This window comes from Conger conger, chromosome 14, assembly GCF_963514075.1.
Source record: "Conger conger chromosome 14, fConCon1.1, whole genome shotgun sequence".
In the NCBI taxonomy this organism is placed as follows: Eukaryota; Metazoa; Chordata; class Actinopteri; order Anguilliformes; family Congridae; genus Conger; species Conger conger.
In genome coordinates this window covers 7,832,444-7,860,438 of record NC_083773.1, presented here as the reverse complement: position 1 = coordinate 7,860,438, position 27,995 = coordinate 7,832,444, and the positions used below count along the sequence as shown (strand labels likewise).

General features: G+C 44.4%; 3 protein-coding genes across 3 annotated transcripts; 1 reads left to right on the top strand and 2 right to left on the bottom strand.

Moving 5' to 3' along the window:
• Positions 1–228: 228 nt before the first annotated feature.
• Positions 229–3,393, bottom strand: LOC133110448 (heat shock 70 kDa protein). The gene is made up of 2 exons (XM_061220564.1): positions 3,197–3,393; positions 229–2,585 (listed from the first exon to the last, which is right to left on the bottom strand). The coding sequence occupies exon 2, from the start codon at positions 2,556–2,558 to the stop codon at positions 627–629; it is 1,932 nt and encodes a 643-aa protein (XP_061076548.1). The 5' UTR covers positions 2,559–2,585; positions 3,197–3,393; the 3' UTR covers positions 229–626.
• A 3,098-nt stretch (positions 3,394–6,491) lies between these two features.
• On the bottom strand, positions 6,492–10,362 carry LOC133110099 (cytochrome c oxidase subunit 6C-1). The gene is made up of 4 exons (XM_061219976.1): positions 10,207–10,362; positions 9,046–9,158; positions 6,882–7,013; positions 6,492–6,607 (listed from the first exon to the last, which is right to left on the bottom strand). Exons 2-3 carry the CDS (start codon positions 9,148–9,150, stop codon positions 6,888–6,890), a joined length of 231 nt encoding a protein of 76 aa, XP_061075960.1. The 5' UTR covers positions 9,151–9,158; positions 10,207–10,362; the 3' UTR covers positions 6,492–6,607; positions 6,882–6,887.
• Positions 10,363–12,920: 2,558 nt separating this feature from the next.
• On the top strand, positions 12,921–27,386 carry suox (sulfite oxidase). Its single transcript, XM_061219971.1, has 4 exons — positions 12,921–13,011; positions 17,625–17,696; positions 19,893–20,094; positions 23,488–27,386. The coding sequence occupies exons 2-4, from the start codon at positions 17,638–17,640 to the stop codon at positions 25,036–25,038; spliced, it is 1,812 nt and encodes a 603-aa protein (XP_061075955.1). The 5' UTR covers positions 12,921–13,011; positions 17,625–17,637; the 3' UTR covers positions 25,039–27,386.
• The last annotated feature ends 609 nt before the right edge of the window (positions 27,387–27,995 follow it).

Below are 27,995 nucleotides of genomic sequence, written 5' to 3'. Positions count from 1 at the left end.
AGACTACAGACCAAAGGGTTCACATTATTTTTCTTGCCACTGTATAGGTATTTCCTTCCTCAATTCTTTCCCAAGATGAACCTTGATTTTACGTACGGAAACTAACACTTGAGAACATCATGTTTAAAAATGATTTCATAGTTGTAAACATCACATTTAAAGGTGTCCATTTAAAGGACGTTTGATAAAGTTGAATAAACTATGAATAATGGAATGGGAGACCTCAAATAGTGGATATAGTAGTTTATTGAGAGTGAAAGATTTGGGGAGCTGTGATTTAGAGACATCTGGTGGAGAATGGAGCACTTACACTTGCACAGAAGAGAACACTATAAAGGTTAGAAAGAAAAGAAGTAATGAAATCCAAAATAAATCTTGAAAATAATTTATTGCTATTACCCAAATTCCATCTCAAGAACAGTAAATACATACAATTGAAAAGAATAACATTCACACCATTACTTGTTTTAACACTTCCGTTCATCCATATTTGTTCTGCCATATTTACAAGTGCACATTTGGCAGCATTGTGTAAAAAAAATCATGTACATTTTGAACCCAGCCACAAACAATTATAACAAACTACAACTGTGTTGCAGATTGTTAAGTTAAGTAGTTCAGCATTATTAATCCACCTCCTCAATGGTGGGTCCCTGAGAGCTGGACCCTTCACTGGACCGTGCCTGGTCTCCACAGCTTCCTGTAGGCCTTCCTCCCTGGTACAGCTTGGTGATGATTGGATTGCACACTTTCTCCAACTCTTTCAGTTGATGTTCATACTCCTCCTTTTCAGCCAACTGGTTGTTCTCCAGCCAGGCGATAACCTTGCTGCACTTCTCAATGACCTTTTTCTGGTCATCCTCACTAATCTTGCCTTTAAGATTGTCATCCTGTACACTGGTTTTCATGTTGAAGGCGTAGGACTCCAGAGAGTTCTTGGCGGCAATCTTTTCCCTCTGGAGGTCGTCCTCAGCCTTGTACTTGTCGGCCTCCTGAACCATCCTCTCGATCTCCTCTTTGCTCAGCCGGCCCTTGTCATTTGTGATGGTGATCTTGTTCTCTTTACCTGTGCTTTTGTCCGTCGCTGAGACGTTCAGAATGCCGTTTGCATCAATGTCAAACGTCACTTCGATCTGCGGGACCCCACGTGGAGCCGGAGGGATGCCCGAAAGCTCAAACTTGCCCAGCAGGTTGTTGTCCTTGGTCATGGCCCTCTCCCCCTCGTAGACTTGGACCAACACGCCGGGCTGGTTGTCAGCGAAGGTTGTAAAGGTCTGGGTCTGCTTGGTTGGGATGGTTGTGTTGCGCTTGATAAGAGCGGTCATGACTCCTCCTGCCGTCTCAATGCCCAGAGACAGCGGAGCCACATCCAGCAACAGCAGGTCTTGAACATTCTCGGAACTGTCACCCATCAGGATGGCGGCCTGAACAGCTGCCCCGTAGGCCACTGCTTCATCCGGGTTGATGCTCTTGTTCAGCTCCCTGCCGTTGAAGTAATCCTGCAGGAGCTTCTGGATCTTCGGAATTCGGGTAGAGCCTCCGACCAGGACGATATCCTGGATCTGCGACTTGTCCATTTTGGCATCTCTCAGGGCCTTCTCAACAGGCTCAAGGGTGCCCCTGAAGAGATCGGCGTTCATCTCCTCGAAGCGTGCCCGGGTGAGGGATGTGTAGAAGTCAATGCCTTCGAAGAGAGAATCGATCTCGATGCTTGCCTGCGAGCTGGAGGACAGGGTCCTCTTGGCCCTCTCGCACGCCGTGCGCAGCCTCCTCACCGCCCTCTTGTTCTGGCTGACGTCCTTCTTGTACTTCCTCCTGAATTCCTCCACAAAGTGGGTGACCAGGCGATTATCGAAGTCCTCCCCGCCCAGGTGCGTATCGCCGGCGGTGGACTTCACCTCAAAGATCCCGTCCTCGATTGTCAGGACGGACACGTCAAAGGTGCCTCCGCCCAGGTCAAAGATCAGGACGTTGCGCTCCCCCCTCTTGCCTTTATCCAGGCCGTAGGCAATAGCAGCTGCCGTGGGCTCGTTGATGATCCTCAAAATGTTGAGCCCGGCGATCGCGCCGGCATCTTTGGTGGCCTGGCGCTGAGAGTCGTTGAAGTAGGCGGGGACGGTGACGACGGCGTTCGACACCTTCTGCCCCAGGTAGGCCTCAGCGATCTCTTTCATTTTAACCAGCACCATAGAGGAGATTTCTTCAGGGTTGAATGCTTTACTCTCCCCTTTGTATTGCACTTCAACTTTGGGCTTTCCTCCATCACTCACAACGTTGAAGGGCCAGTGCTTCATATCAGACTGCACAACAGGATCGTCAAACCTTCTGCCAATCAACCGCTTGGCATCAAAGATGGTGTTATTGGGGTTCATGGCCACCTGGTTCTTGGCAGCATCTCCGATGAGCCTCTCAGAGTCTGTGAAGGCTACATAGCTGGGGGTGGTTCTGTTACCCTGGTCGTTCGCGATGATTTCCACCTTTCCGTGCTGAAACACACCCACACAGGAGTAGGTGGTTCCCAGATCAATCCCAATTGACACTCCTTTTGCAGAAGACATCTTGATTATTGGTATACTGTATGTGATCTACAATAGGGGAAAAAAGCAAAACAAAAATATCAGTATCAGCAGTTTCCACATTGTGTGTTATTCCTTGTGACATGCTCACTACTGTTTCAGATTTGAATTCCTCTCATGAACAACAGAAGACACATAGAATACAATGACCGTTCCCATTGACAATGTCAATTATCAAATTTCAAAGCAAATTTCAAGGTGATGCGCTTTGATTTAAAAAAATCTAGTTTAAAAGTTATTCTTCCAAAACACATTACAGCCCTCTTTAAAGCACGTTCCTGAAAACATTATTTGCCATCATGTTACAACTCCAAAAGAAATACTGCCAACGTTACAGAACAGTACAAACATGTTCATAAACTGAATTGGTGTACTAATGTTTCTGCAGTAACGTACTATTTTATTACAACAGAGTACAATCGCAGCAGATAGTATTAGACATCACTAACATGCATAGCAATCGAACATGCATAATACCTAGCGAACACACTGCGATTAAAAAGGCTGAAAAAATATTATTGTACCAAGAGTTTACAAATCCATCTGGTGACAAGTGGTCTAATTGCATATAAAACGTTCAGTTACGTTCGCTTCATGGCTTAAATAAATTAGGTACTTACAAAGAGTAAAAGGCTCGCTATCCGTGTGTGTCCCACTTATTTATTTGTTCAACTTCTGTCGCTCTTCCTCTCATGTGCTCTTCGATAAATTCAACACACTGGTCGAAGGCTACTCTTTTTATACAACATGCTCTTCTTCGAGAATTATCCAGCTCCATCGTCCAATGACTATATCTTCTCTGAGATGTGACACGAATCATCCGGAGAGTTCTGGAACATTCGAGACCTTTCCCGACAGTACCAGAGCCAGGCAGAAAACTCTGGGTGGTGGGAGGGGCCAAAAAAAACTGTTTTTGTTACGTCATCTCCACACAGCAAAGCTTGTATAATTGTAAAGATGTGTAACTCCGATGTTGTAACGTTGTGAGAATTCTAATTCACAACGCTCGCACGTTAACATTTTAAAAAAGCAACGTGGTGAGTGTACCACTTGTAACATATTTAGACCTTAGATGCCAATGACATCAAGCGCAGACTGAAGACCCATCTCTTCAGGCTACACCTTTCCCTCCCCAACTCACAATCACTGTGATTAGCCTTAGACCGTAATGGCACTTATGTATAGATATTGTTGTTTTTATTGGCTGTATTCTAGCTTCCAACAGTGGTATGCTAGTTTGAATGTTGATTGTACTCTTCAAGGGTTCTGAATTTCTGTATGTTTACACTAGGACTCGGAACTGTACTGTCCTCTCAGGTCTACTTTTGCACTTGTTCTTGTGATTGATTTGCACTTTGTTGTACGTCGCTCTGGATAAGAGCGTCTGCTAAATACCACGTAATGTAATGTAACATCAAATTGCTGGCCGGGACTCAACAGCCACGGGACAGTTCACACTTTCAACAGGACAGTCAGACATAGGAGAGGCCCCAAAGCTGCAGCCTCTTCTCAGATTTTACATTTTACATTTTAGTCATTTGGCAGACACTTTTAATCCAAAGCGACTTACAAGTGCATAGTCTCTTCCACAAGTTAAAGCATCACATCCATAACTAGGAAAATACACATGAAGGGCTGTTCTAAGTCCATCCATCCATCCATTATCTTAACCCGCGTATCCTGAACAGGGTCGCGGGGGGCTGGAGCCTATCCCAGCATACATTGGGCGAAAAGCAGGAATACGCCCTGGACAGGTCGCCAGTCCATCGCAGGTCACACACACCATTCACTCACACACTCATACCCACGGGCAATTTAGAGTCTCCAATCAGCCTAACCTGCATGTCTTTGGACTGTGGGAGGAAACCCATGCAAACATGCAAACTGGAATCCAGGACCTCCTTGCTGTGAGGTGGCAGTGCTACCCACTGCACCATACGTGCCGCCCTAAATAGATACAATCGTAAAGAATAACATTCACACAATTACCATTATTCCATATTCCTCCTATTCACCCTCTGTCCGAGTCTCATATTAACAGTGTACATCTAGATTAGATTCAGCTTTATTGTCATTGCCCATTGTCAATGCATTTCACGCTAGTCACTTAGGAGCAGTGGGCAGCCATAGCATGGTGCCCGGGGACTCTCCAATTAACCAAACCTGCATGTCTTTGGACTGTGGGAAGAACCCGGAGGAAACCCGCATGGACACAAGGGAGGACATGGGCGACATTGGCTCAGACGGTAAGACGGTAAAAGCAGTCATCTGGCAGTCGGGGGGTTGCCGGTTTGATTCCACCGTGGGTGTGTCCCTGAGCAAGACACCTAACCCCAAAATGCTCCTGACGAGCTGGTGGGTGCCTTGCATGGCAGCCAGTTGCCGTTGGTGTGTGTGAATGGGTGAATGAGAAAGAGCATCAATTGTACAGCACTTTGGATAAAGGCGCTATATAAATGCCAACCGTTCACCATTTAGGTAAGTAAGTAAGGCCCGGCCCAGAAGGCCCAGGCGAGGAACCCAGGACTACTCGCATCAAATTTAAAACTTTGGTGCTGGTGTACCAGGCAGTTAAGGGATCCGCCCCTGTATATATTCAATCGCTTGTCAAGACCAGCAAGACCCCTCCATTCTGTCACTTCGGGCCGTCTGGCACCTCCCGCCCTCGCCAAACCTGCACTTCTCGCTCACGACTGCTGTCTGTCCTGGCGCCACGGTGGTGGAACCGCAGTCTCTGACCTCTTTCAAGCGCAGACTGAAGACTCTTCTCTTCAGGCTGCACCTTTCCCTCCCTACCTCACCACCATGATTAGCCTTGTATATGCCATAGACTATCATAGGACTTATATAGTAATATATAGATTGTGTTGTTTTGTATTAGCTATTGAATTGTTATACTCGGGGTATTCTAGCTGCCAACCGTGGAATGCTAGTTCGTAAGTTGATGTATTCTTCAAGGGTTTCCTATTGTATCTGTATGGTCACGCTAGGACTCGGAACCATACTGTTCCTGTGTTCAATCTGCACTTCATTGTACGTCGCTCTGGATAAGAGCGTCTGCTAAACGCCTTGTAACGTAATGTAACGTACCCACTGCACCACCGTGACAGTGGTACTATTTATGTTCTTCTGGCTCTACTCCAGCACATTGGAGTAGCCAGATTAGTCAGGTGAATTCAATCACTACTTTAGTGTAGGCGTGCTTTCAGAGACTAGTCTTGATTCTAGTCTTCCGATTAGAGTTCTGCCAATTTTAATGAGGCTGAGAAATGGGTATTAAAAACACAGGTTTACCGAAAAAAAACGGTCGGAAACATCAGCTACTTCAATTTAAATTTGACAGTCTACACTCCAACCTCATATTCATCATTTAATTTCAAATTCTATGTGCTGGAGTAGAATTATTGGCACCCTTGATAAATATGAAAAAAATATTTATAAATAAAAAAACAGTTCTTGAGATAAGCTCTATTTTCCAACATGAAGTGTAAAGTGATGTGGTTTATTAATGATTCAATGGAATCAACCATGGTCTTACATTACAGGATCATTCAATATTATTCATTGACATTAAGGTTATTGGTTTTGTATTGAAATCAGTCAAAATTGGTTGGTTGAGGTGGAGATGTGATTGGATTTGATCTGGGCCCATAACAATGGTTCAGTGTGGCGATTGGCTCCATTCGCAAACATTGAACTTATTCATTCTCTCTCACCACATTCACACACTACATAACCTTTTTTCTCTGACTATTAACTTTTCACTGCATTTTGTACACACACACACACACACACACACACACACACACACACACACACACACACACACACACACACACACACACACACACACACACACACACACACACACACACACACACGGTAGATACATTAAGTAAAGCAGATTTAACAAAGTTTCAAGAAATATGTTTATTGGATATATTGAGATCACATAGACCATTATCCCCTTCAAAAAAGAAAAACATCAAGGTGCAGGAAGTTTACATCAGGAATGGATATTGGAACATGACCTGCACAGGGGGAAGAAAAAAAGGAAACATGCCACTGCATTAATCATTCCTTCTGCACATGATGCCAGTAAAAAAAAATTTAATAATCATGACACATCCTGGTTGCAAAAAATATTTGAAACTTTGCACAGAACAGTGAATATGGAATGTACTCAGACACACCACAACAGTTAACAGCCAACAGTAATTTCAACAGGATTCAAATTATCATAAAAAATTGAGTCCAAGTACTTCAAATACTTTGCTTCAACAACATTAAATTACATCAACTCACGTTTGTTTATTCACCAGATGGCCTGCAACTTTCAAACACGCCTGCTTCCCGCATTGCATTGAATTCTTTCATGGCATCATAGTCCTTGTAGAATTCAGCATATGCCCGTTTTCTTGGCTCTGTAACCGAGTACTGGAGGGAGAAAGGTTATTTACCAATGAGGAGTTTCTGCACCAATGCAATACATCGGCAACAGTCCACAAACATAGTGTGAACACCACACTGCAGTGCCTACATTTTACAAACTTGAAAACCCCTATTTTCTCAATGTGACCTGCTCAATCAAAACCAGCTGTACTGACCCCAAAAATAATTTTGAGCTTTAGAAACGAATAGAGAGGAGAATGTAAGCCTTCTAAAAATAGCAAAGTATATTGCCATCTTACGCATAATACCCTTTAAAACTATATTTTCACCCTGAACATTTACTCTCAATATTAAGACATACAGATCATGAAAGCAAATCCATTAACATGTAGCCACGAACACTGACAAACAACCTGGCTAGCCTCCAAACAATGCACAACTCCTGTCCTACTTTCACTTTGACACCTCGCGTTTAAAAAGCTTAAAACTCTGAATTTGGCATTAAGACATGCAGATTATGAGTCAAGATCTTGTTCTGCAACATGAAGATGAAAGCCTAAAACAGCCAAAGAAGAGCATTATTACATAAACATTGATTTATGTGTAATTGGCCGTCGCAACTTACGACTGATGACAGAGCGTGTGACATAGAGCTGAAGTCAGCAACACTCAATGGCTGAGGCTTAAGAGAATATAACAATTAATGAAACACCTTTAACTGATCTAATATCACTTACGGTACAATAAATCTTAATTGCCATCAATATCAATGAGTTGCGTGGCTCTCTACTACGTTACCAGTATTGCCTGTATTACAGGTTTCCATTCATTCTTCCTCATGGGCAAAGCTGCAAGGCAACAGCAGGGAATATGCACCCTGCTCTAGGACATTGTCCTTATTTTACTTTAAGGAATAAATAAGTATTACTGTTTACTCAGTCACAGCTTTTCATCTTGTTTTATTTATGATATCGTATCGAGACGGTATTGCATCGTGAACCCTGTATCAAGAAGTGCATCGTATCGTGAGCTGAGTGTATTGTCCCGTCCCCATTTGTAAAGGAAAGTTAAATCAGGCACATTACCGAGACACCAAAAGCTGTAAGATTCAGGCAATTTACCAACATGGTCTACATACAATATGACAATTGGATTTGAATTGTGTTCCTCAAATTAATTTAATTCATATTTTATTATAATTGAGCCTTTATCCATTTTACAGCCCATTCGCTGAGACATTAGGACTTAAATACATGTACAACTGACAGTTGGCATTGTGGACTCTGAACTCATAGTGCATTACCTTCATATTTGTCTTTTGGGATTTTAATGACATCAATATAAAACTACCTCTTTTCAGTCTACGCAAGCTGAGCAGTGCAGTCAGAGAACTGTACAGGGAAGACAGCAGGTACAGCTTGGCAACAAAATTATGTAGGGTTGTGGTGAAAGTTTAATGGCGATGATAATGACCCCAAATGACCAAACGGTCAATAACCGTCAAGGGGGAGGGGGTCCTATAGTGATCCTCCTCAGTCTACCCGAGGTTTGGACATAATTGTGTTCAGTTGTTATTTTTTTGTTATTTTTGTTAATAATGAACCAAACTGCTGATTGGGCATGCCCAGGGTTTTTGCAATGTTCCCGATTGATTTTAAATTCTGAGCCTTACAACAGCCAACATAATTTACATCGACAATGCAGTCCTACTCACGTAGTCACACCCTAACAACAATCTACAAAAGGCATTTACAATCTAGAAGACTAGACATTCACCACCCTCTTCTGCATTCACCAACGACACAAATGAATACGCCAGCCTGGCACGAACGACACAAAGCATCTGCGATTTTCAAGCCAGTTCAACAAATACTCGTACATGCCCCCCCACATTTTAAGGTACTACAAAGGCACTGTCATTTCTAAACAGTTCATCTGATACGGATGAAAATACCCTCAAATTGCTCAGCTGATGGGACTATGAAGAGAAAAGAAGGCACAGGAAGCAGTAGGTATTTGAATCCTGAATTGATGACCCCAGAAATGTAATATAACGGCAGCAGTTCTGCAGTTTCACCTTGAAGGCTACGGCAGTAGCCAGGGACAGGGCAAAGGCAATGGGCAAGTGGAACCTCAGCCGTTTCCCCAGGAGCCCACGCATGACTGGCTTCGGCAGAGACATTGTGACACCTGTAAAATTCACACCAGCAGAAATCACGTCAGAGAACTTAATCATTGCTTTAAATCATTTAGTGTCACATTTTCCTTGCAGTTGGGAATTTTTTCCTCTGTAAGCAGCAGCTATACTGACACACTTCAGTACATGAACACCATCTTGAATGGTCCTGCACAAGAACCATACAAAGCCTTAACAAGCAAAGACGACCAACTCAGTCTTTGCTTGTTATTGCCAACATCCACTCTACAAGAGCTGAATGATCATCTGAACATTAGCTCGCCATTTGGCTATCCTCATTTGACCTCCGTCACGTAGACAACGTAGCTAGCTAACTAACTAGCTAGCATTACTCTACAATTATACCATTGCTACCAACAACGGCTATAATCACTCCAGCCAATCAATTTTCAGCGAGACAATGTATGTAACACGAAACGAACAATTTAACCTTTCGTTAGCAACTGGCGAGAAATAAATAATATTAAACTATTAACGTTAGCTCTGTAGGTATTAAGACTCGGAAGTAGTTATTAAGACTCGGAAGTAGGTAACGTTAGCCCACTAGCGGGCAAAAATAACCACTCAAATTATTGTAGAACTAGCTAATGTTAATATTAGGTTTGACAGCTAGCTAGCTAGCTACGAGATCAGTTGGACAATTCACCTGCTCAACTAAAAAACTAGACGACGCTGCAAGTTAGCCAGGCTACGCTTGTTCTATATTTGTTATAACGTTAACCTAATATAGCTAGCTAACTAATGAACTGTTTGGCAAATAACGTTAGCGAAGCGAAACTAGTAACATTTACTCACTATCCGTCTTCTATAACGTTGTAAAACAGGGCAAGCTGGTGGCGATAACACAGCTGACCGCTGTTAGCTAGCTAGCCCAAATTTAGCTAATGCTACCAAGGCCCTCGATTTCTAACCTTACAGTGACTGTGAGCATAAATGCATTTGACTGTAATACTTCATACAACGCTTTGGTGTAAGCTATCCCAATAAATAAATAAAAACCCCAAGGCAAATTGTAGCTTCCTTTTGCATCAAATAACTCACCAGTTTAACTGACGACCTTCACCACAAGTTGCGATACACGCATACACAAGAACGATTTCGCTACCTACTACTGGTCAAAGAAAGGGACAAAAAGCACTGTTCTTCTTTTTCTTTTTCTTTTATTTGGCAGATAAGGCACCGTCAGCGCATTGCTGCCTCCACCCGGTCTGGAGAAGCCCTGCTCCTCCTTAGCGCCGTCCAGTTTTATACCCTGGGGTATAAACCCGTTTTAGTCAGGAACTGGATAACTTTTCCATCCACCACACTCTGTTGGTCCCCTTCTCACAGTATGGTTTTTAAACTGAATTTATGACCCCCCACCCCTCTCACATCAGCCAGCTCCTCTTCATATGTCTTACAGTGCAGGAATACATGCAGCACTGCCTCAACCTCTCCACATCCCTGACTTTCCCACCTGTGTGTTTTTTAATGAGACCCATACCACTCGACAATCCACAACGTCCCAACCGCAACCTAGTCATCTCATCCCTCCTGCTCAGGTTTACTTCCCTCTTCCTTTTGATACAAGGCTGAATTCCAAAATACTGCCAACCCCTATCCTCCCATTTTGTTCCTGTCCTTTATTATTCAAACCCTCCCTGATTAAACTCCCACACTCAAAGCGGCTGTAGGGCACAGATACATCTACAGACTCCCTCCTTAAAGCTGCCTTGGCAACCCTATTCTGCAGCCTCATTCCCATCCACCCCAACATGAGCTGGTGTCCAAAGGAACCCCACCCCACTACTCTATGTAGTTGGGTCATAACACCGGCGACTCCAGGACTGGAATTGCCCACCCCTGCCCGAGACGCATCTGTAAACAGGTGGGTGACATGGCTTAGGATGTAAGAGCAGTCGTCTGGCAGTTGGAGGGTTGCCGGTTCAATCCCCCGCCCAGGCTGTGTCAAAGTGTCCCTCAGCAAGACACCTAACCCCCAAATGCTCCTGAGGAGCTGGTCGGCGCCTTGCATGGCAGCCAATCGCTGTTGGTGTGTGAGTATGAGTGTGTGTATGAATGGGTGAATGAGAAGCATCAATTGCACAGCGCTTTGGATAAAGGCGCTATATAAATGCCAACCATTTACCATTTACCATTTAAACACCTGCAGATATCCACCCCAAACTCTCTGCAAATGCTCCCCCACTACCCAAGCTGGATCTCCGTTCTCTAGCTGAGAAGGTACATTTAATGGGCTGTTTGTGAACCAATGTGTTTTTGGGTGATCCTGTGACTAAATAATGCCACCGCCATTGCTTATTTTTACAATTTCACATGATTTTGTTATAATACAGCATGAGCACTTCTTAGCTGACTCCCAAAAACAGAGATGGAAAGTATACTTTATAAACCTACATAAATTATATTAGATTTTATTTCATTACACAGGCAAGCATGCAAAGCACAGGCTTCAGATATTATGGTAATTATCAAGGTGTTTGGTGGGAGCTTCGTTTACCATGAGAGATCAATTTTCTGATGTTTCGAGAGTGGTCATGGTGTCAGCATGGAGTTATAAGGGAAAGCCATCATTAGCAAAAAGAAAAAAGCTTGTGGAAGGGCAGGGGAAAAAAACGTTTGGAACTGTCTGTGGCAATAACTTGTTGAAGTACGCACCCCTGGGTGTGATGTCAGTATATATACTGGAAAGCGACCCTGAGAGAATTATTTAATAGGAATAACCCCCTGGTCAAAGCCAAAAGGAAAATTATCAGTCAGCCTAAGATAAAGCAAGGGATTGAATTGAGCCAAACAGTATTAACTGGTTAGCCTCAGGAGACGCTGGGTTGAAGAAGGATGGAGGTGTGTGTGTGTGTGTGTGTGTGTGTGTGTGTGTGTGTGTAAATCATGTTTTCCCTTTCTTTCCAGGTTACAATGTCTGCAGCTCGATCAAAAGAAATGGGTAACCACAAATCTGTTCTTTCAGTGCTATGGAACAAGATGAAAAGGCACCAAAATTCAAAGGACCATGAGATGGCTCTAAAATTGTTTGATCAAAAGCAAAATGGCAGTATTGGCTGTTTGATTGAGACTCGGGGACTCTATTAAAGGAAAATACTACCATATTTAGAACTGCTGATTATCTGGCGAAAAGCAACCTTAACAGCTTAATAGGGCAAATTTAGGAAAAACACTACACTCTAGATACAGCTGCACTAAAATAGTTCAGTGCACAACATGTAAAATGACAAGGAGAACAGTAAGCAGGACAATGTCAGCATCTCACAAACTATGGGCTAGTTTCACAAACACAGATTAAGCTTAGTCCTAGACTAAAACTATTTTTGTATGGAGAATCCACTGCACTTGCCCATGAAGCAGGAATGGTTGCCATTTTAATGAGTCTGTTAAATCAGAATCCTCAGAATACATCTTTCTTGAACTTGTGAAGCTTGACAATTAGAGGGCTAGCTGGGGGAATATAGTAACCTCAATTTAACATATTTTGGAAATGGGAAGTCCAAGTCAGATTTCATTTAACAAGCTCAATTATATATGAGCACAAACACCCATCATATGTCAAGCCACCACATGCCTCGGCTTATTTTTGAGAAACACGAAACGAAGAGCCATTTGGGAGCCGAAAGAGCCGGCTCTTATTCGTGAGCTGAGCGAAAGGAGCCGGAATGAACAGCCGGAATGCCCATCACAAGTTGGGAGCGAATCATTTTCAAAGGAATGATTCCCATTCGCCCCCTGGTCTCACGCTTGAAGTTGGAATCGCAGTAAACATTAACTGCAGTTGCAAGCATAGCTACGCGAAGTACTCTGGCCTGGGTCACCGACAAGCGCGGTGAAGTTCAGGTAAATATCTGTTGTCCGAAATATAATAAGTAGATGTGATTTTTTGCCGATTTGACGTGCTTGTGCATGAAACATTGTGTTGTTTTGTTAGCTAGCTACATAAGCTAAACTAGTTTGATACATGTAGCTAGCTGTATTCACGTAGCTAGCTAGATAACTTAAAAAAGGGTAGAAATGATAACAGATCCAGCTGGCATATTTTAATTTATAACGTTAACGTAGGCAGGTGTAGCTAACGTTAACTAACTTGGTTTCCATTCTTCTATATTGGTCTTTGCTTACTAGCTAAATTAGACGGCTCGTTGCTTCACGTGGATTTGACAGTAATTCATGTCATCGGTTTATCGCCATAACGCGTGCGTGTCGATCGGTTTAGGTTAAGGTTGGTGGACGTAAATTACGTTCAGTAATTAAAACAGATTAACATGATATTGCCATTTGAATTTCTTTCAAAATTTTGGTTTGGTAAAATGTGAGAAATTGTCGGTAATGCTGTACGTTAGTCGAATTGCTGTATTGCCTTGCAACCTAGGGTTAAAATAAAAGCTAGCTAGCTGTAAAGAATTAACGCAATGTTTAAGCGTTATCATGTAAACAAAAAATCAAAGATGGCTCGCTCTCTGTATTTGTCAAATCGTCATTTATTAAGGTCGCTGGAATGTAGCTTGGCTAATTTCAATGGTAGCTTGTCAGATGGTACGTTCAAAGTCTTCGGAATTGTCTAGTGTTAATTGAAAATTGTAACTAATATTAGCTAGCTAGTTAACTAATCACTTCGAAATGTCCAATTACCTTACCTATCAAATGCAATCTTGTAATTCCATTTATTAACTATCTCTACCTGTGTGCGTGTGTGTGTGTGTTTTGTAATTGGTTTGAATGAGCGTTAATTGTAGCCATGTACCTAGCACCTGAGAGATTACAGACGAGTGTTGGGCAATACGTGAACGAACGAATCTTTTTGAACGAATGTGTGCCGGTTCGTTCGTATGCTTGTGCGCGTCAGCGCTAAAGGTGAATGGAAGAAAATCTGGTGGCCTGGCTGTCATCTAAGGGTTGTCCTTGGCTGGGTACGCGAGGCAGCCTATCACGGGGGTGGGATTTTCACAGGAACTGTACTTATCATTGAATCACCGAACTGATACTGAACTGACTATGATATGAACTGCGGACTATCTATTAGGCTACTGGTGTACTGAAATCAATAACCGAATCAGTAGCCCTCTGTATAAGGGCTCCCCCCACAGGTGACTGATATTTTTTGCCGCTCAGCGCAATGTTTTTAAAAATGGCCCAATGTTGTTTAGTAACATGTTTTCTTAGTTCTTCTCATGGGTTTGGTTTTAGACTAGTTTATTTGCAATGTAAGATTAACGCTAGCTATGATATGAAGAATAAGATATGCCGTACTACTACTTAATAGTCAGTTGTTGTTCATGGCATGGACTCATCGGTCAGCAGAATCATATAATTTTCACAGCTATGTTTTCGTATTTAAATTCCGGTGCAAGTTTATAACTTGAGCATAATGTTGCTTTCTTTCTCATTCTTTTGTATGAAATAAATAACCTATTGTGGTAGGATGATACATATTGGCTGAAACTGTTCTCGGTCTAAATATAACATGTGTGACGTGGAAATATTCTTACAAACCGAAATAATATTTCAACGAATTCAGTGCAATAAATTATTATTTTAGCACATGGAAATAATTTGAATTTCTTAACCTTACAGTGCCTAATACTTTACAGGGCCCCCGACGTTATCATTCGGCTTTATCTCGCCTGGTGCAGGTTTATGACTAATAATAAAACGTTTACGTTTCAGTGGTCAATTATAGACTGATCATATGATATTAGTATCATTTTATGACCCGTCTCAGACTAGGAAGATAGCCCCATGTTTTATTTTCAGAAGCGTCTGGTCGGACACGTTCTTTTAACGGTTTGCTGGTTACTTATTTCATTATTTCACTTTTATGTATTACTGTTATCGGTTGTGTGCCGATAACAGTAATCCATTTGATCTGATTTGTCGTGGTAATGTTTTTAACCGGGCTTGTTTTGCCCGTACAGTCTATTGACGCTCAGCGATTTGTCGATTTAGGGGGCGTTGAACATTTCCCGAGGCATTAGCTGCGTTGATGGCAAGTCATGTTTTTATGGTTTCCGAGAAACCTGGGTCATTCCGGTTGTGTTAAGATGTTAGCCAGTTTAACTGTTTAGCTCACCTTTTCCCCTAATGCTGATTGGTTTGAAAAAATATTTAACTGCAACATGTTTTTTGTCATCCCAGACACTTATGTAAAACCTTGTATTGTGTAAAAATAACTAAAATAAAAAATAAAAAATATTTTTCTGTAAAAAGTAACTAAAGTACACCCCATGATTCAGTAGCTTGTAGAATTACCTGAAACAATTGTCTAAAATATCCAGAATTGCTACGCTCAGCAGTTTTTCCCCCTGCATTTCAGCCATCCATCAGAACGGTGAGGATTCTTTGATAACGCCTGTTATATTACACCTCAAGTCATGTTGATCATTGACCGCAGTGTTCCCATATTGCAGCATTCTGTGTAGTTATTAGAGCCCCAGACAACAAATGTCAATATTTTATTGTTGCTATATTGCTTTTTAATTTTATTATTATTATTATTATTATCAGTGGGGCATTGCCTATAGGTGAAATTTGATAGATTCATAGAATAGTAATGGTTTGCTGCAAGAGTGGGCTTATAAAAATGAAATGCGTTAAAACTGATAAATGGAAAATAAAAAAGTCTTACATTTTGTGATTTCATTTGATCATCATGGTCATTTTTTTGGACCACATATTCTGTCATTAATTGATAATGCTGGTAAACTTTTCCAAATGAAGGGCTGCATCTTTTCCCTGGAGCTGCTGGTAAGGCCCAAGTCACCTATTGTTTTGCATTTGGAAACATTTTCTTGTAGCGGCATGGATGGTGCAGTGGGTAGCAGTGCTGCCTCACAGCAAGGAGGTCCTGGGTTCAAATCCCGGTCAGCCGGGGCCTCTCTGTGTGGAGTTTGCATGTTCTCCCCGTGTCTGCGTGGGTTCACTCCGGGTACTCCGGTTTCCTCCCAAAGTCCAAAGATAGGCAGGTTAGGCTGATTGGAGAGTTTAAATTGCCTGTGGGTATGAGTGTGTGAGTGAATGGTGTGTGCCCTGCGCGTGTGAGTCCCAGAACTCCCCAGTGTCATGACATTTTTGCTTTCTTGTGCAAATAATTTTGCAATAATTGCAAATAATGAGAGAACGGTTCTTGTCAAATCCTGGAAAATCCTGAATTTCAAGAGGGAGTTTTGTCAGATGAAGTCTGCGACCTTGCTTAGGGGCTTCAGAAAAGCTGGATGTAAATACAGGCTGGTGGTGCTGTAATGCTGTGGGGAGTGCAGCGTGTAATTTGGTCATGGTGACTTCAGTGTGCTCCATGGCCCACACAGTCCCGAGATCTTGATCCAGTCTGCGGCGAGCTGGAATGGGAGGTCTGCAGCATGACTGTGGACGAAAAATCCACACATTTTGTTATCGAGTAGCTTTGACCAAAATCCTCAAGGAATGTTTTCAGCACATAACATGAAATTCTCTGTTCTCTCATAAAATTACTGTTATCAGAAATATCTAACCACGAATTTAGTATTTTAATTAATAATTAAAACAACTAATATTAATGATTAAACATACAGATAACCTGAAGGTTGGAAGTTCTTCGAAAGGCTGCTTTAACTCAGCTCTCATGTCTATATGATGCCAAAACAGACACCGGGTTTAATAAAATATATTTATTAAACAAACTTACAAACACAGAACAGATAAACCAACGGGAAGTTAGTAGGGGAAGTAGGGTGTGTGTGTGTGTGTGCGCGCGTGTCCCTTGGACAAAGGAAAGGTAAATTGGCCGTGTCAGTGATAGAGTTAGCTGTGTGAAGAGACTACTTGCGTAGTTTTACTCTAATTACATACGCGAAAGACGGCGAATCAATTCAGGTATATATATGGCTAACAAAAATACATTCAAACGGTAAGAGGCAAATATAGATTCACAGTATCAGTCAAGACTAAACTAAACACTGGCTATGCCTGAATGTTTGTTGTCTTACTGCGTCCATACGCATTGAATCCAAAAGACGTGCTCTCCTTATAGGAGCCGCGATGGTGCTGTGAATGCGTGTCCTGGAGAGTTTGTTGCTGTTGTTCTTTGGTGAGCTTTGCAGGGGTAAACTGATGTAGTGTTCCGCGTACACCAGTTTCCACTCGCTATAGGCCACAAAGTTACCACGAGGCAACTAGGTGTGTCCGTAGGCCTGGTAGTGCGCTGTGCAGCATTCAGCCTCTGTCCGAGTCTCGGAGCAGATGAGCTGAAGCGAATGGCCAAAAGGGGTGCGTCGAGGAAGGGTGGAAGAAGAGAAGAAGAAAGAGAAAAAGGGATCCCAAGAACGTGTCTTGCTCTTATACGGGAAAGTTTATTGCTCCCGCCATTACGGGATTGGCTGAACCGAGCTAGACGTCATGCGGGGTGGACGTCGCGGAATTGTCCTGTGGGAGTCGTAGTTCCTACATATATAAATACATTTTTTTATTTATTTCCATAGGTGACCAAATGCAATGCTGCTCCTCAGACGCTGTCCAGGCCTTACCCGAATTGGGCTGCCCAAGACTCAAAGGTATGGCTATGACTGGCTTCGCTGTCGCACGCCGCCGTAAAAATTAAATGGATCCGTCTTCGCTCAACCTTTGCACCACATTAATGTGGACGTAAACTTACGTGAATGTTATAAAAAACCTAGCTAGTTACTTATTGCTCGTTGAGAACAATTATGATGCATCGGTTCTTATCGAACACAGAAGGCTGCTCCTTTGTGTGGTGCGTACCCAACTGTCTGCCTGGCCTTTTATGGCCAGGGCCTGTGGCTGGCTTCTGCGGCGTCAAAGTCCATTGTGTGTGGCTTGTTTTGGATTTGCACCGGGCAACTGCCGATATTCTGTCCAACATCAGCCGGAGAGGAAGGCAATATCAGCAAATTCATTTTGTGGTTTTCCGTTCGTGCGTTTATTTTGCCATGACATTGGGAAGGCGAGAGGAAATTTTCTCTCTTGTAACCTGATGCTGAAAGGGGGGGAAAAAAAGGACATTTCTGAGGCTTAGTTACGATACATTACATTACATTATTGGCAGACGCTCTTATCCAGAGTGACGTACATCAAAATGTAACACACAAGAGTTTTCATTCCACAGCTGTGACGAAGCACGCGAATGGCTCTTTTTCGCTGACGACACATTTTCAAGCCTTGATCAGGAGTGATACCATACAGAAAACAGAAAGGATGTAGTGAATCTGTGAAAACTTATCAGCTGGGCCGAAGTGCATTTGCCATCCTGCCACGAATTAATTGGCCTGAGTGGTTCATAATCTCTCAATCCCGGTCACTATTGTACCAACTGTATTGTAATCATGATGAGATCAAGGGCCAGCAGGCACACTGTCAGACCCAAGATGTCTCTGTAGCCACTAGTAGTTGGATTTATTTCTCTACAAAATCCTAAAGAACTATTGCACTGTTAAAAAGATTATGTAATGCATAATACGTCCTCTTTCATTTACAGTCTAAGAAATCAGGGAAAGATCAGTCTTAACCAGGGAAAAAGTCAAATTCTTGATTTATATTCAGTGTACAGAAACAAAGCTCAGTAATATGTTCCAGACATCAATGTATACACAAGTTGAATACTGAGGAATTGTGTAAATGAAATTTAGACGGTTAGACAGCATAGGCTACCCCTTCAGATTAATGCCATTCAGTCAATGGCATTCGCCGCAAAAAATAACTGTCGTATAAAGTGCAACCAAATGGGCTAACTAACATATTCATGGGCTAAACTTGTAAAATCGACCAAGGAGAAACAAAAAGGCATGTAGTGACGTTGGCAAAGCTCGTACTCTTTGGGCTCAACACTAATGGTAAGCAAAAGTCACCGCTTGCATTGTCCGTAGCCGGCAGTGTGACGCGATCTTTGCTGAAATTATTCACCTGCTTCTCGTTTTCGTCCGACAGTCTGGTCCTTTTTTATGCCGTACTGTCCTTTGCCTGTAGCAGCAGCTGTTGACATCACTCCCTTGTCTAATTTTAAAACTTAATTTTAAGTTTTTTCTCAATTAATAGTGTTACTCGATTGCGTTTTGCAGTCGTCATTTTGTATCAATGTTTTACTTCTGATTCCAGACACTATTCTGTTGACCAGACGTTTCGTCTGAGTATTGGATCGCTGAAGTTCTACTGTATTTTATATCTGAGGGTGCCAGTAAGCTAGTTTGCTTGTGTTTTATATTTGAGGGTGTCTGTAGGCCAGTTTGCTTGTGTTTTATATCTGAGGGTGTCTGTGGGCCAGTTTGCTTGTGTTTTATATATGAGGGTGTCTGTAGGCCAGTTTGCTTGTATTTATATACGTGAGGGTGTCTGTAGGCCAGTTTGCTTGTGTTTTATATGAGTTTGTCTGTAGGCCAGTTTGCTTGTATGTATTCTGTATATGAGTTTGTCTGTAGGCCAGTTTGCTTGTATGTATTCTGTATATGAGTTTGTCTGTGGGCCAGGTTGCTTGTATGTATTCTGTATATGAGTTTGTCTGTGGGCCAGGTTGCTTGTATGTATTCTGTATATGAGTTTGTCTGTGGGCCAGTTTGCTTGTGTTTTATATATGAGGGTGTCCGTAGGCCAGTTTGCTTGTATTAATATACGTGAGGGTGTCTGTAGGCCAGTTTGCTTGTATGTATTCTGTATATGAGTTTGTCTGTGGGCCAGGTTGCTTGTATTCTGTATACATTGCTCCCTGTGGGATGGTAAATGTTTATTCTGTGTTTCAGGTTTCAGCCGAGGCCGGGAGCGGGCTCCTCGCTGGCCCTGTGTGCTCGCTGGGACAGCGGCAGTGGCAGTGATGGGGGTGGAGGACGCGGTTGGGGACAGGGCTCCCGCGGGCGCGCCCCTGGCTGGCACCGCCTGCTCGCCGGGCTGGTGGCCGGGGCCGGGGCCGGGGCCGTGCTAGCCTACGGCCTTCGCCGAAACCAGGTGTGTGAGGGCGGCCCGCCGAATGCTCTCACTTGTCCTGGCCTGTCTTGTCTCCCCAGCTCAGCCCAGTGCACCCAGACCTGTCTGCCCCAACCTTTACCTGAGTAGATCTAAAGCTGCTCCCAGAACAGAGACTCAGGGCTACTGGTCCACAAACGCAACGTGCCGCCATTATCTATGCATGTTGCGTTTGTGGACCAGTAGCTTATTTATGGGATAAAATATCATATATATATATTTTTTTAATTATTCATTTGTGCCTTGTTGACCATTTACATTATATTAACATTTTAGGCATCTGGAGGATGCTATTACCCAGCTTACCCAAGCTCAGTTTAAACAGCTAGAGACTACTAGACCAATACAGTTCATGCAAGGGTGCAATGGCAGGGCCCCATCTGGCAGTCAAACCTACAACTTTGAGTAACAAACATGATTTCGTAACCCTGGTGCTACGGTGCTGCTGTCTCTGAGCAGTGTGAGTGATGCACAGTTTCCAGTGACACATGATGCAGTGTTTGGTCGGTGAGGATAAAAACAGACAGGGTGCTGGATGTGCAGTACAGCTCAATGTGACGGCTGGTCATCACGATGATTACACAGTGTCATCTTCAGACCACACTGAGAGCACTCTGCAGCATGCAAGGACTGAGAAAGGTGAGGCGGTTTCAACAAGTGCATTTGATCTCAGTTCATCTGCAGAAAAGGGGGACAGTGGCAGGGCTGGGCGATTTAAAACAATTTAGTCCATTATCACAGTAAAATTGACCACAATAGAGATGGAATAGAATCTTATCCAGAGCGACGTACGGTTGATTAGACTAAGCAGGAGACAATCCTCCCCTGGAGCAATGCAGGGTTAAGGGCCTTGCTCACGGGCCCAACGGCTGTGCGGATCTTATTGTGGCTACTTATTGTGCCGGGGCTCGAACCACCGACCTTGCCTGTCATGTGCCTTAACCACTACGCTACAGGCTGACCACTGTTATTGACATATACACATAACTCTGCTAAGAACTGTCACCACTGTTGAGCTGGAGAGACACGAGTTTAGCTGATTTAAGAGCGAGGAGATTGTGGCCTTGTGACCGAGTCTCCAAGGCAGTGGCACAAACAAACAAAAACAATGCTACGTTCTCATGTACAATAAAACGTGTTTTCCTACATTTGTCAGCACATTGACCAGTGCATTTATTAATTAACAGTGCTAGAAGCAGTCCAAGCTATCCAGGAGCCACATACCTAATTGTCAACCATAGACCGATTATGTTGAGTTCATGTGAGTTCAAGATATGCTTGGGCTAATTTTATAATCAAGAGCGGAAGTTGGCACAAAATTAAACTAATCGACCCCGGCTCTACACCCCACCAAAAAAAAGAAGAAGTGCTGTACTTTCTGGTTGTGTGATCATATGTTCTTTTCCCCCATGGAGTAATGGTAGTTTTACACCCCTTACCTGCTGTAACCAGGTTATACAATTGGACATATACTGCAGGAGCTGAACTGCAGAGCGCTCTGGTCATGGGTGTAACCGGTCACCATTTGAACAGATGACCCTCAGGTCCACAGTCCAGCGCTATTAAATCTGCGTAACTCCTTTACGGTGTACCGTCAGTAATGCCAATGCACAATGCACTCTCTCTTTGGAAATAATAATTTATATTGTAGCTGAAAGTCCTGATGACCTTGCAGAAACTGTGTGAGCAATGTGGATGAAACTGATGAACAAGCAAGACGGCCTTCACACGAGTGCTGCAAAAAGCACAGCTAAGAGGCAAAGGCATTTTGGGAGTTGCTGACTTCATTCAATTACAATCAACACAAACAACCTTGGGAGTGTATAATACAGTTTATGGAACGTACCAAATAGAGCAAAAGCACAGTTCAACACTATAATGTAAGGGCTGTGTGCGTGTGCGTGTAGGCATGTTCTCCTGCGTGTGGGGTGATGCGGTGTGGTGACCACACATTCAAGGAGAAGAAAGACGCTGGAGGGAGCTTTAACCCGTTATGGACTAAGGCGCCCTATAGAAAACCCATAGAAAGGCGTAGGAATCGCAATGCCTTTCATGCCCCTGTAGTCTTATGTCTTGAAAAACGGTCGTATGATTAAATACAGCACTGGCAGATCTCCCGTCTGTTAAGGGAGATGTGACATGCAGGTCGCGTCCGCCCATAAGGGGTTAAAACCAGCTAATGCGAGTAATAAAACAATGGCACGTGAAGCCTGCCAAACCCAGGATAACCGTGTGCTTATCAGTGTGTTGAGCTGAATATGCTGTGCCGTGATCTGTTCGTTTATAAAATTGATGACTTGCCAGGTCCTGTGCGTGATTACATTGACATTTTAGTCATTTGGCAGACGCTTTTAATCCAAAGCGACTTACAAGTGCATAGGTTCTACCATAAGTCAAAGCATCACATCCAGAAACTAGCAAAATACACATGAAATGCTGTTGTCTGTTGTTGATGTATATTAAAACTTAACACGGCCTGGTAGAGGGCTTAGAGGGAGAACCCAGCCTACAGTAACCGTTCAGCACATTAACCATTAGTGCAGCCAGCTACGTAGATTCATAGGTGTTAATGTTGCTCAATTAAACCGTATCTATGCCCAGAGTTACAGCTTCACTCGAGTCCTTTGACTTGATTCTCCCAGACCGGCAGCTTTGTGCTTGTAGCAGGGCGCTCCCCGCGCGGTACTTACAGGAGCCTGCCGTTGGGGATCTCTGGCTCGGACGCGTGGCTCTTCGCAGACGCGGACCACCGGTAATCGCGGAGCCTCCGGGCACGTCGTCCGCGCGTCTCCGTGGCGGTACGTCCGGGGATGGGCCTTTGTGAGCGTGCGGTGTGCCGTCTAGCAGAGGCCTTTCCTGGCATACGCGGTGCACTGACGAGGGAGACAGGAGAGCTGGGCTTACGAGCCAAGCGAGTGGAGAAAGAGTTGTGTCCAGAGAGAGTCAATTCCAGAGCTAAAGGGAGAGAGATAACAAATCTTTGCTTTTTTTTATAGATTTATTGCCAGCTACGCCTTCTCACAATATTGAATTACTGTAACCTCAGTAATCAGCAGATCAGATCAGTTTCTAAGATGCTTTCTGTTGAGTTTCTTGAAGGCGATTCTTTGGTGCGTTGTGCATTGCCAAACGTGGTGGTCTTGAGGTTCCGTTGAGTCAGGATGAGGCGGGGAGGCGATTTGACTGACTTAATGAGGAGGGGAAGAATTCGCGTTGCTGTGTGAAACTATATTGATTGGAGGGGAAATGGAAAATTGACAGACATTTGATCGACATACACGCCCACTGGTACGCTTATTAAATCTGTAGAGTATATACATTGAGGAAAAGGTGAATTTAGATTTCAGCTTCAGCTTCTGTCTCGTTTGTGTTTAGGTGGAATGGGCGGCCGCCACCGTCCAGCCCGTGGATGAGGGCTGCGAGGTCCCCGTCTACACGCAGGAGGAAGTGACCAAGCACCGCACCCCGGCCGACGGCGTGTGGGTGACCTACAAGGGCGGGGTGTATGACATCACCGATTTTGTGGCCGTGCACCCGGGCGGCTCCAAAATCATGCTGGCGGCCGGGGGCCCGCTGGAGCCCTTCTGGGCCATGTACGCCGTGCACGGCCAGGAGCACGTGCTGGAGATCCTGGCCCAGTACAAGGTGGGCAAGCTGTGCCTCCAGGACCAGCAGCGGCAGGCCGCGACGTCGTCCTCGGACCCCTACGCCACCGACCCGCCCCGACACCCCGCTCTGAGGGTCAACAGCCAGAAGCCCTTCAACGCCGAGCCCCCGTCCGAGATCCTCTCGGAACACTTCATCACCCCCTCCGCCTTCTTCTTCAAGCGGAACCACCTCCCGGTGCCCTCGGTGGACCCCTGCGCCTACCGGCTGGAGATCCAGGGCCTCCCGAGCGGCCCCGTGTCGCTGTCGCTGGCCGAGCTGAAGTCGCGCTTCCCCAAGCACACGGTGACGGCCACCCTGCAGTGCGCCGGCAACCGGCGGTCCGAGATGAACCAGGTCAAGCAGGTGAAGGGGCTGAACTGGGGCATCGCCGCCATCAGCAACGCCACCTGGGCGGGCGCCCGCCTCCGGGACGTCCTGCTGGACGCCGGGTACGTCCCGGGCGGGCCCGCGCGCCACGTCCAGTTCGAGGGCCTGGACCGGGACGTGACGGGCACCACGTACGGGGCGTCGATCCCCGTGGGCAAGGCGCTGAGCGAGGAGGGCGACGTCCTGCTGGCCTACGAGATGAACGGCGAGGAGCTGCCGGCCGACCACGGCTTCCCCGTGCGGGTGGTGGTGCCCGGCACCGTGGGCGCGCGCAACGTCAAGTGGCTGGGCAAGATCGTGCTGAGCGAGGAGGAGAGCGGCAGCCACTGGCAGCAGAACGACTACAAGGGCTTCTCCCCCGGCACCGACTGGGACACGGTGGACTTCGCGTCCGCGCCGGCCATCCAGGAGCTGCCGGTGCAGTCGGCCATCACGCAGCCGGCCGAGGGCAGCGTGCTGGACCGCCGCCTGGAGGAGGTCACCGTGAAGGGCTACGCCTGGAGCGGGGGCGGCCGTGAGGTGGTGCGGGTCGACGTGTCCCTGGACGGGGGCCGGACGTGGCAGGTGGCCCGGCTGCGGGGCGCGGAGGAGGAGGAGGAGGAGGAAGAGGAGGAAGAGGAGGACGGGGAGGACGGGGAGGAGGAGGGGCGGCAGAGGCAGGGGCGGGGGCGGGGGTATGTCTCCTCCGCCCCCCCGGGTCGAGCCTGGGCCTGGAAGCTGTGGGACGTGACGGCGCCCCTGCCCGAGGACGCGCAGGAGCTGGAGATCGTGTGCAAGGCGGTGGACAGCAGCTACAACGTGCAGCCCGACACCGGCGCCCCCATCTGGAACCTGAGGGGCGTCCTGAGCAACGCCTGGCACCGGGTCAGGGTGACCGTGAGCGAGAACTAGAAGCGCGTCCCGCAGTGACGGGCGCGCGGAGTTTGGCTCACTGCACATAGAGCCTTATTCTGATCAGGTCTGAACCTTGAGGGGGGTCAGGACCCCAATCCGTTCATCTGGGAAGGTTGGAGGAATGTAGTCGGGTCTCAAATTTGGTCTCTACTTTCAATAGGAAAATTCAGGAATGAAAGCAAAAGTACCATTAGCCTTCTGACCGAAAAATTTGAAGCAGGATCGGCCTTCATCCGTTTTCTTCACGCACAAACAAAATGATCTTTTTTTTAAATTGAGGAATTAATTGGGGGAAAAGGTTTTGTGGGTGAATTTAGCTTTTGCAGACATAACGGCTTCTGTTTTGGAAGAATGTAGACAAACTAAAAAAACGGGAGATTATACCTGTGTAGTGTCAACACTTATAATACACCAAGAAGGTAACCTCAATGCAATCTATCCCTTTTTGGACACAGTTACAAGATTGCAGTGGATTCTGTAACCACTTAAGTATACATTTTATTGTAACAATTTATCCATGTTTAAATTAATCACCCTTTTATCTGAAAACACCACTTCCTATTGTGAAAAGCTGATAAACACAATTTTATTTTTTAGCATGACCAGAGAACAAAATAGAATATCTCATAGTTATATCTCCTAAATTTTAAATCTGTTTATCCCAGCTGCTCTAACATAACTGATACCTGCGTACTTGGTACTGCCTACAGCTTCTGATGAGTATCTGACAGTCTCTGGCGGACAAGCATACAGGACATCAATGTTCCAGCTTTTATTTCGCTTAATAGGGGGGCAGGCACCAACCAATGCTAGAGCGTGTTTTTATTTCGTGTTTTACTGATTTAATCTCCCTTTATCCGTGAATATCTTTTTTTGTCTCGCACAACTTCGATGATCTTTGTACTCGGTTGGTCAGTTGACGTTACAGTTTGGATTAAGGAACACGCCACTCGGTTGTGCCATTTACGTCTTCAGAGAACCGAGGCGTAACACAATCATTGGTCTGTGAAATCATAGGTACTTGTTTTATAAATGATAAAAAAAAGTCTTACAAATCTATGTGGCTACCACTTGTAAGTCAAAAACAGCTTTTTTTAATAGTTGCATTTAAATTGTCCGGTCATGACCCGGTAGTGGGTCCGGCCGTGATGTGCATTTTGTTTTATTCATCTAAACGTTTATGGAATTTAGCCAGAGATTATTTAGCTCTTAAAAATAAGCTAAACTCATGCAAACACTGCACAAATGTCTGTCTTAACAAGCGTTTAGTAATTATAATGAGACTTAAGATCTCATTTTTCTTCTCAAGTAGACAGTACTATCTATTAAGTGAAATGTTCATTTTCCATTGGCAAATCTTTAAATGAGTCAAACTGTCTTACCTCTTTGCCAATATTTTTGTCTTATTCAGAAAATAAGTTAAATACGATTTTAAGTCTCAATATAACTACAAATACTGAAATGCTTATTTTGGCTTTTGTAGTGAACATTAAATGGATGTCGACATTTGTAAATAAAGCTCACTAAACATGATTGAAGATTATGTTTACATCTTGTTGAATGGTAATTGTAATTTTCTTGTAGAGCAGGGGTGTCAAACTGAATTCCCAGGGGGCTGCAGTGTCTGCAGGTTTTTGTGGTTTCCTTTCAGTCAGCTGCCAATTAAGGAATTGAGAACAAGGCCTGTGGATACTTTAAGCAGTCAATGACTTGAATGAACCACGGGTGCCCAGAACAACCCCAAAAACAGCAGACACTGCGGCCCTCCAGGACTGGAGTTTGACACCTGTGTTTTAGCAGGTTGGTAGATCTGATGCATCAGATTTATTGGGTAGATGGACTGTAGATTATTTCAGTCATTCTTATATTTCAAAAGGCAGAATTCAGCTTATTGGTGTGTGGCTGTTTTAAAATGCAAGTACTGGTAGGTGACCTTTTTAAAGAACAGAAAAATTAGCAGGAGTCATTAATAGTGGACATTTGATCAAAATAGACAGAATTTAAGAAAAGAGTGGTTAAAGGTATTCGTACTGGATGTTGTACTTGCAGTGTCTCCAGGACTGCTGTGGGTGGGTAGCTCAGGTTTTGCTCCCTGGTCGTAAACTACAAGCTGAAGACTGAATCATCAAGGGACAAAAAGCACTTTAATTGTTTGTTTTCGTGTTATCACCGTTTTGGATCATACGGCATCTAGTAGGTCTGCTACAGTGAGTTCATACAGTGCCTTACAAAAAATATAATATTTTATTTTATTTTTAGATTGTCTGATTACATAACCTACAATGTAAGGTAACACAGTGGTTGTGCTTTTGCTGATGGCAGAATAAAAAAAATCTTTTTCTCTGTTTTGTGCATTTTCCTCAGTTGTTGACTTGTATTCATTTGCACTAGTTCATACAGGTTTTATGTAATGCAGCTAGTGCGACCCGCTCAACTGGGTCTGAACATAGTATTAATTTCAGGAAAATAAAATTACTTTCTGTTGGGTTGCAACTGTATTGGCCATAGAGGGTTGTAGTGCCTGCAATACAGTCTACTTTTAATAGACAGTTTTTGGGTTGGTTACTGTCAAGGCACTGTTCTTGCTCAAGAACACTTGAACAAGAACAAGGTCAAGAGGTAGCCAAATAATTATATTTATATTTATGGTTTTGGAGAACTTGGTAACACCCAGTTGAAACCATCCATCCATCCATCCATTCATTATCCTAACCCGTGTATCCTGAACAGGGTCGCAGGGGGGCTGGAGCCTATCCCAGCATACATTGGGGTGAAAGGCAGGAATACACCCTGGACAGGTCGCCAGTCCATCGCAGGGCACACACACCATTCACTCACAGACTCATACCCACAGGCAATTTAGACTCTCTAATCAGCCTAACCTGCATGTCTTTGGACTGCGCCCGCAAACACGGGGAGAACATGCAGGCTCCGCACAGAGGGGCCCCAGCCGA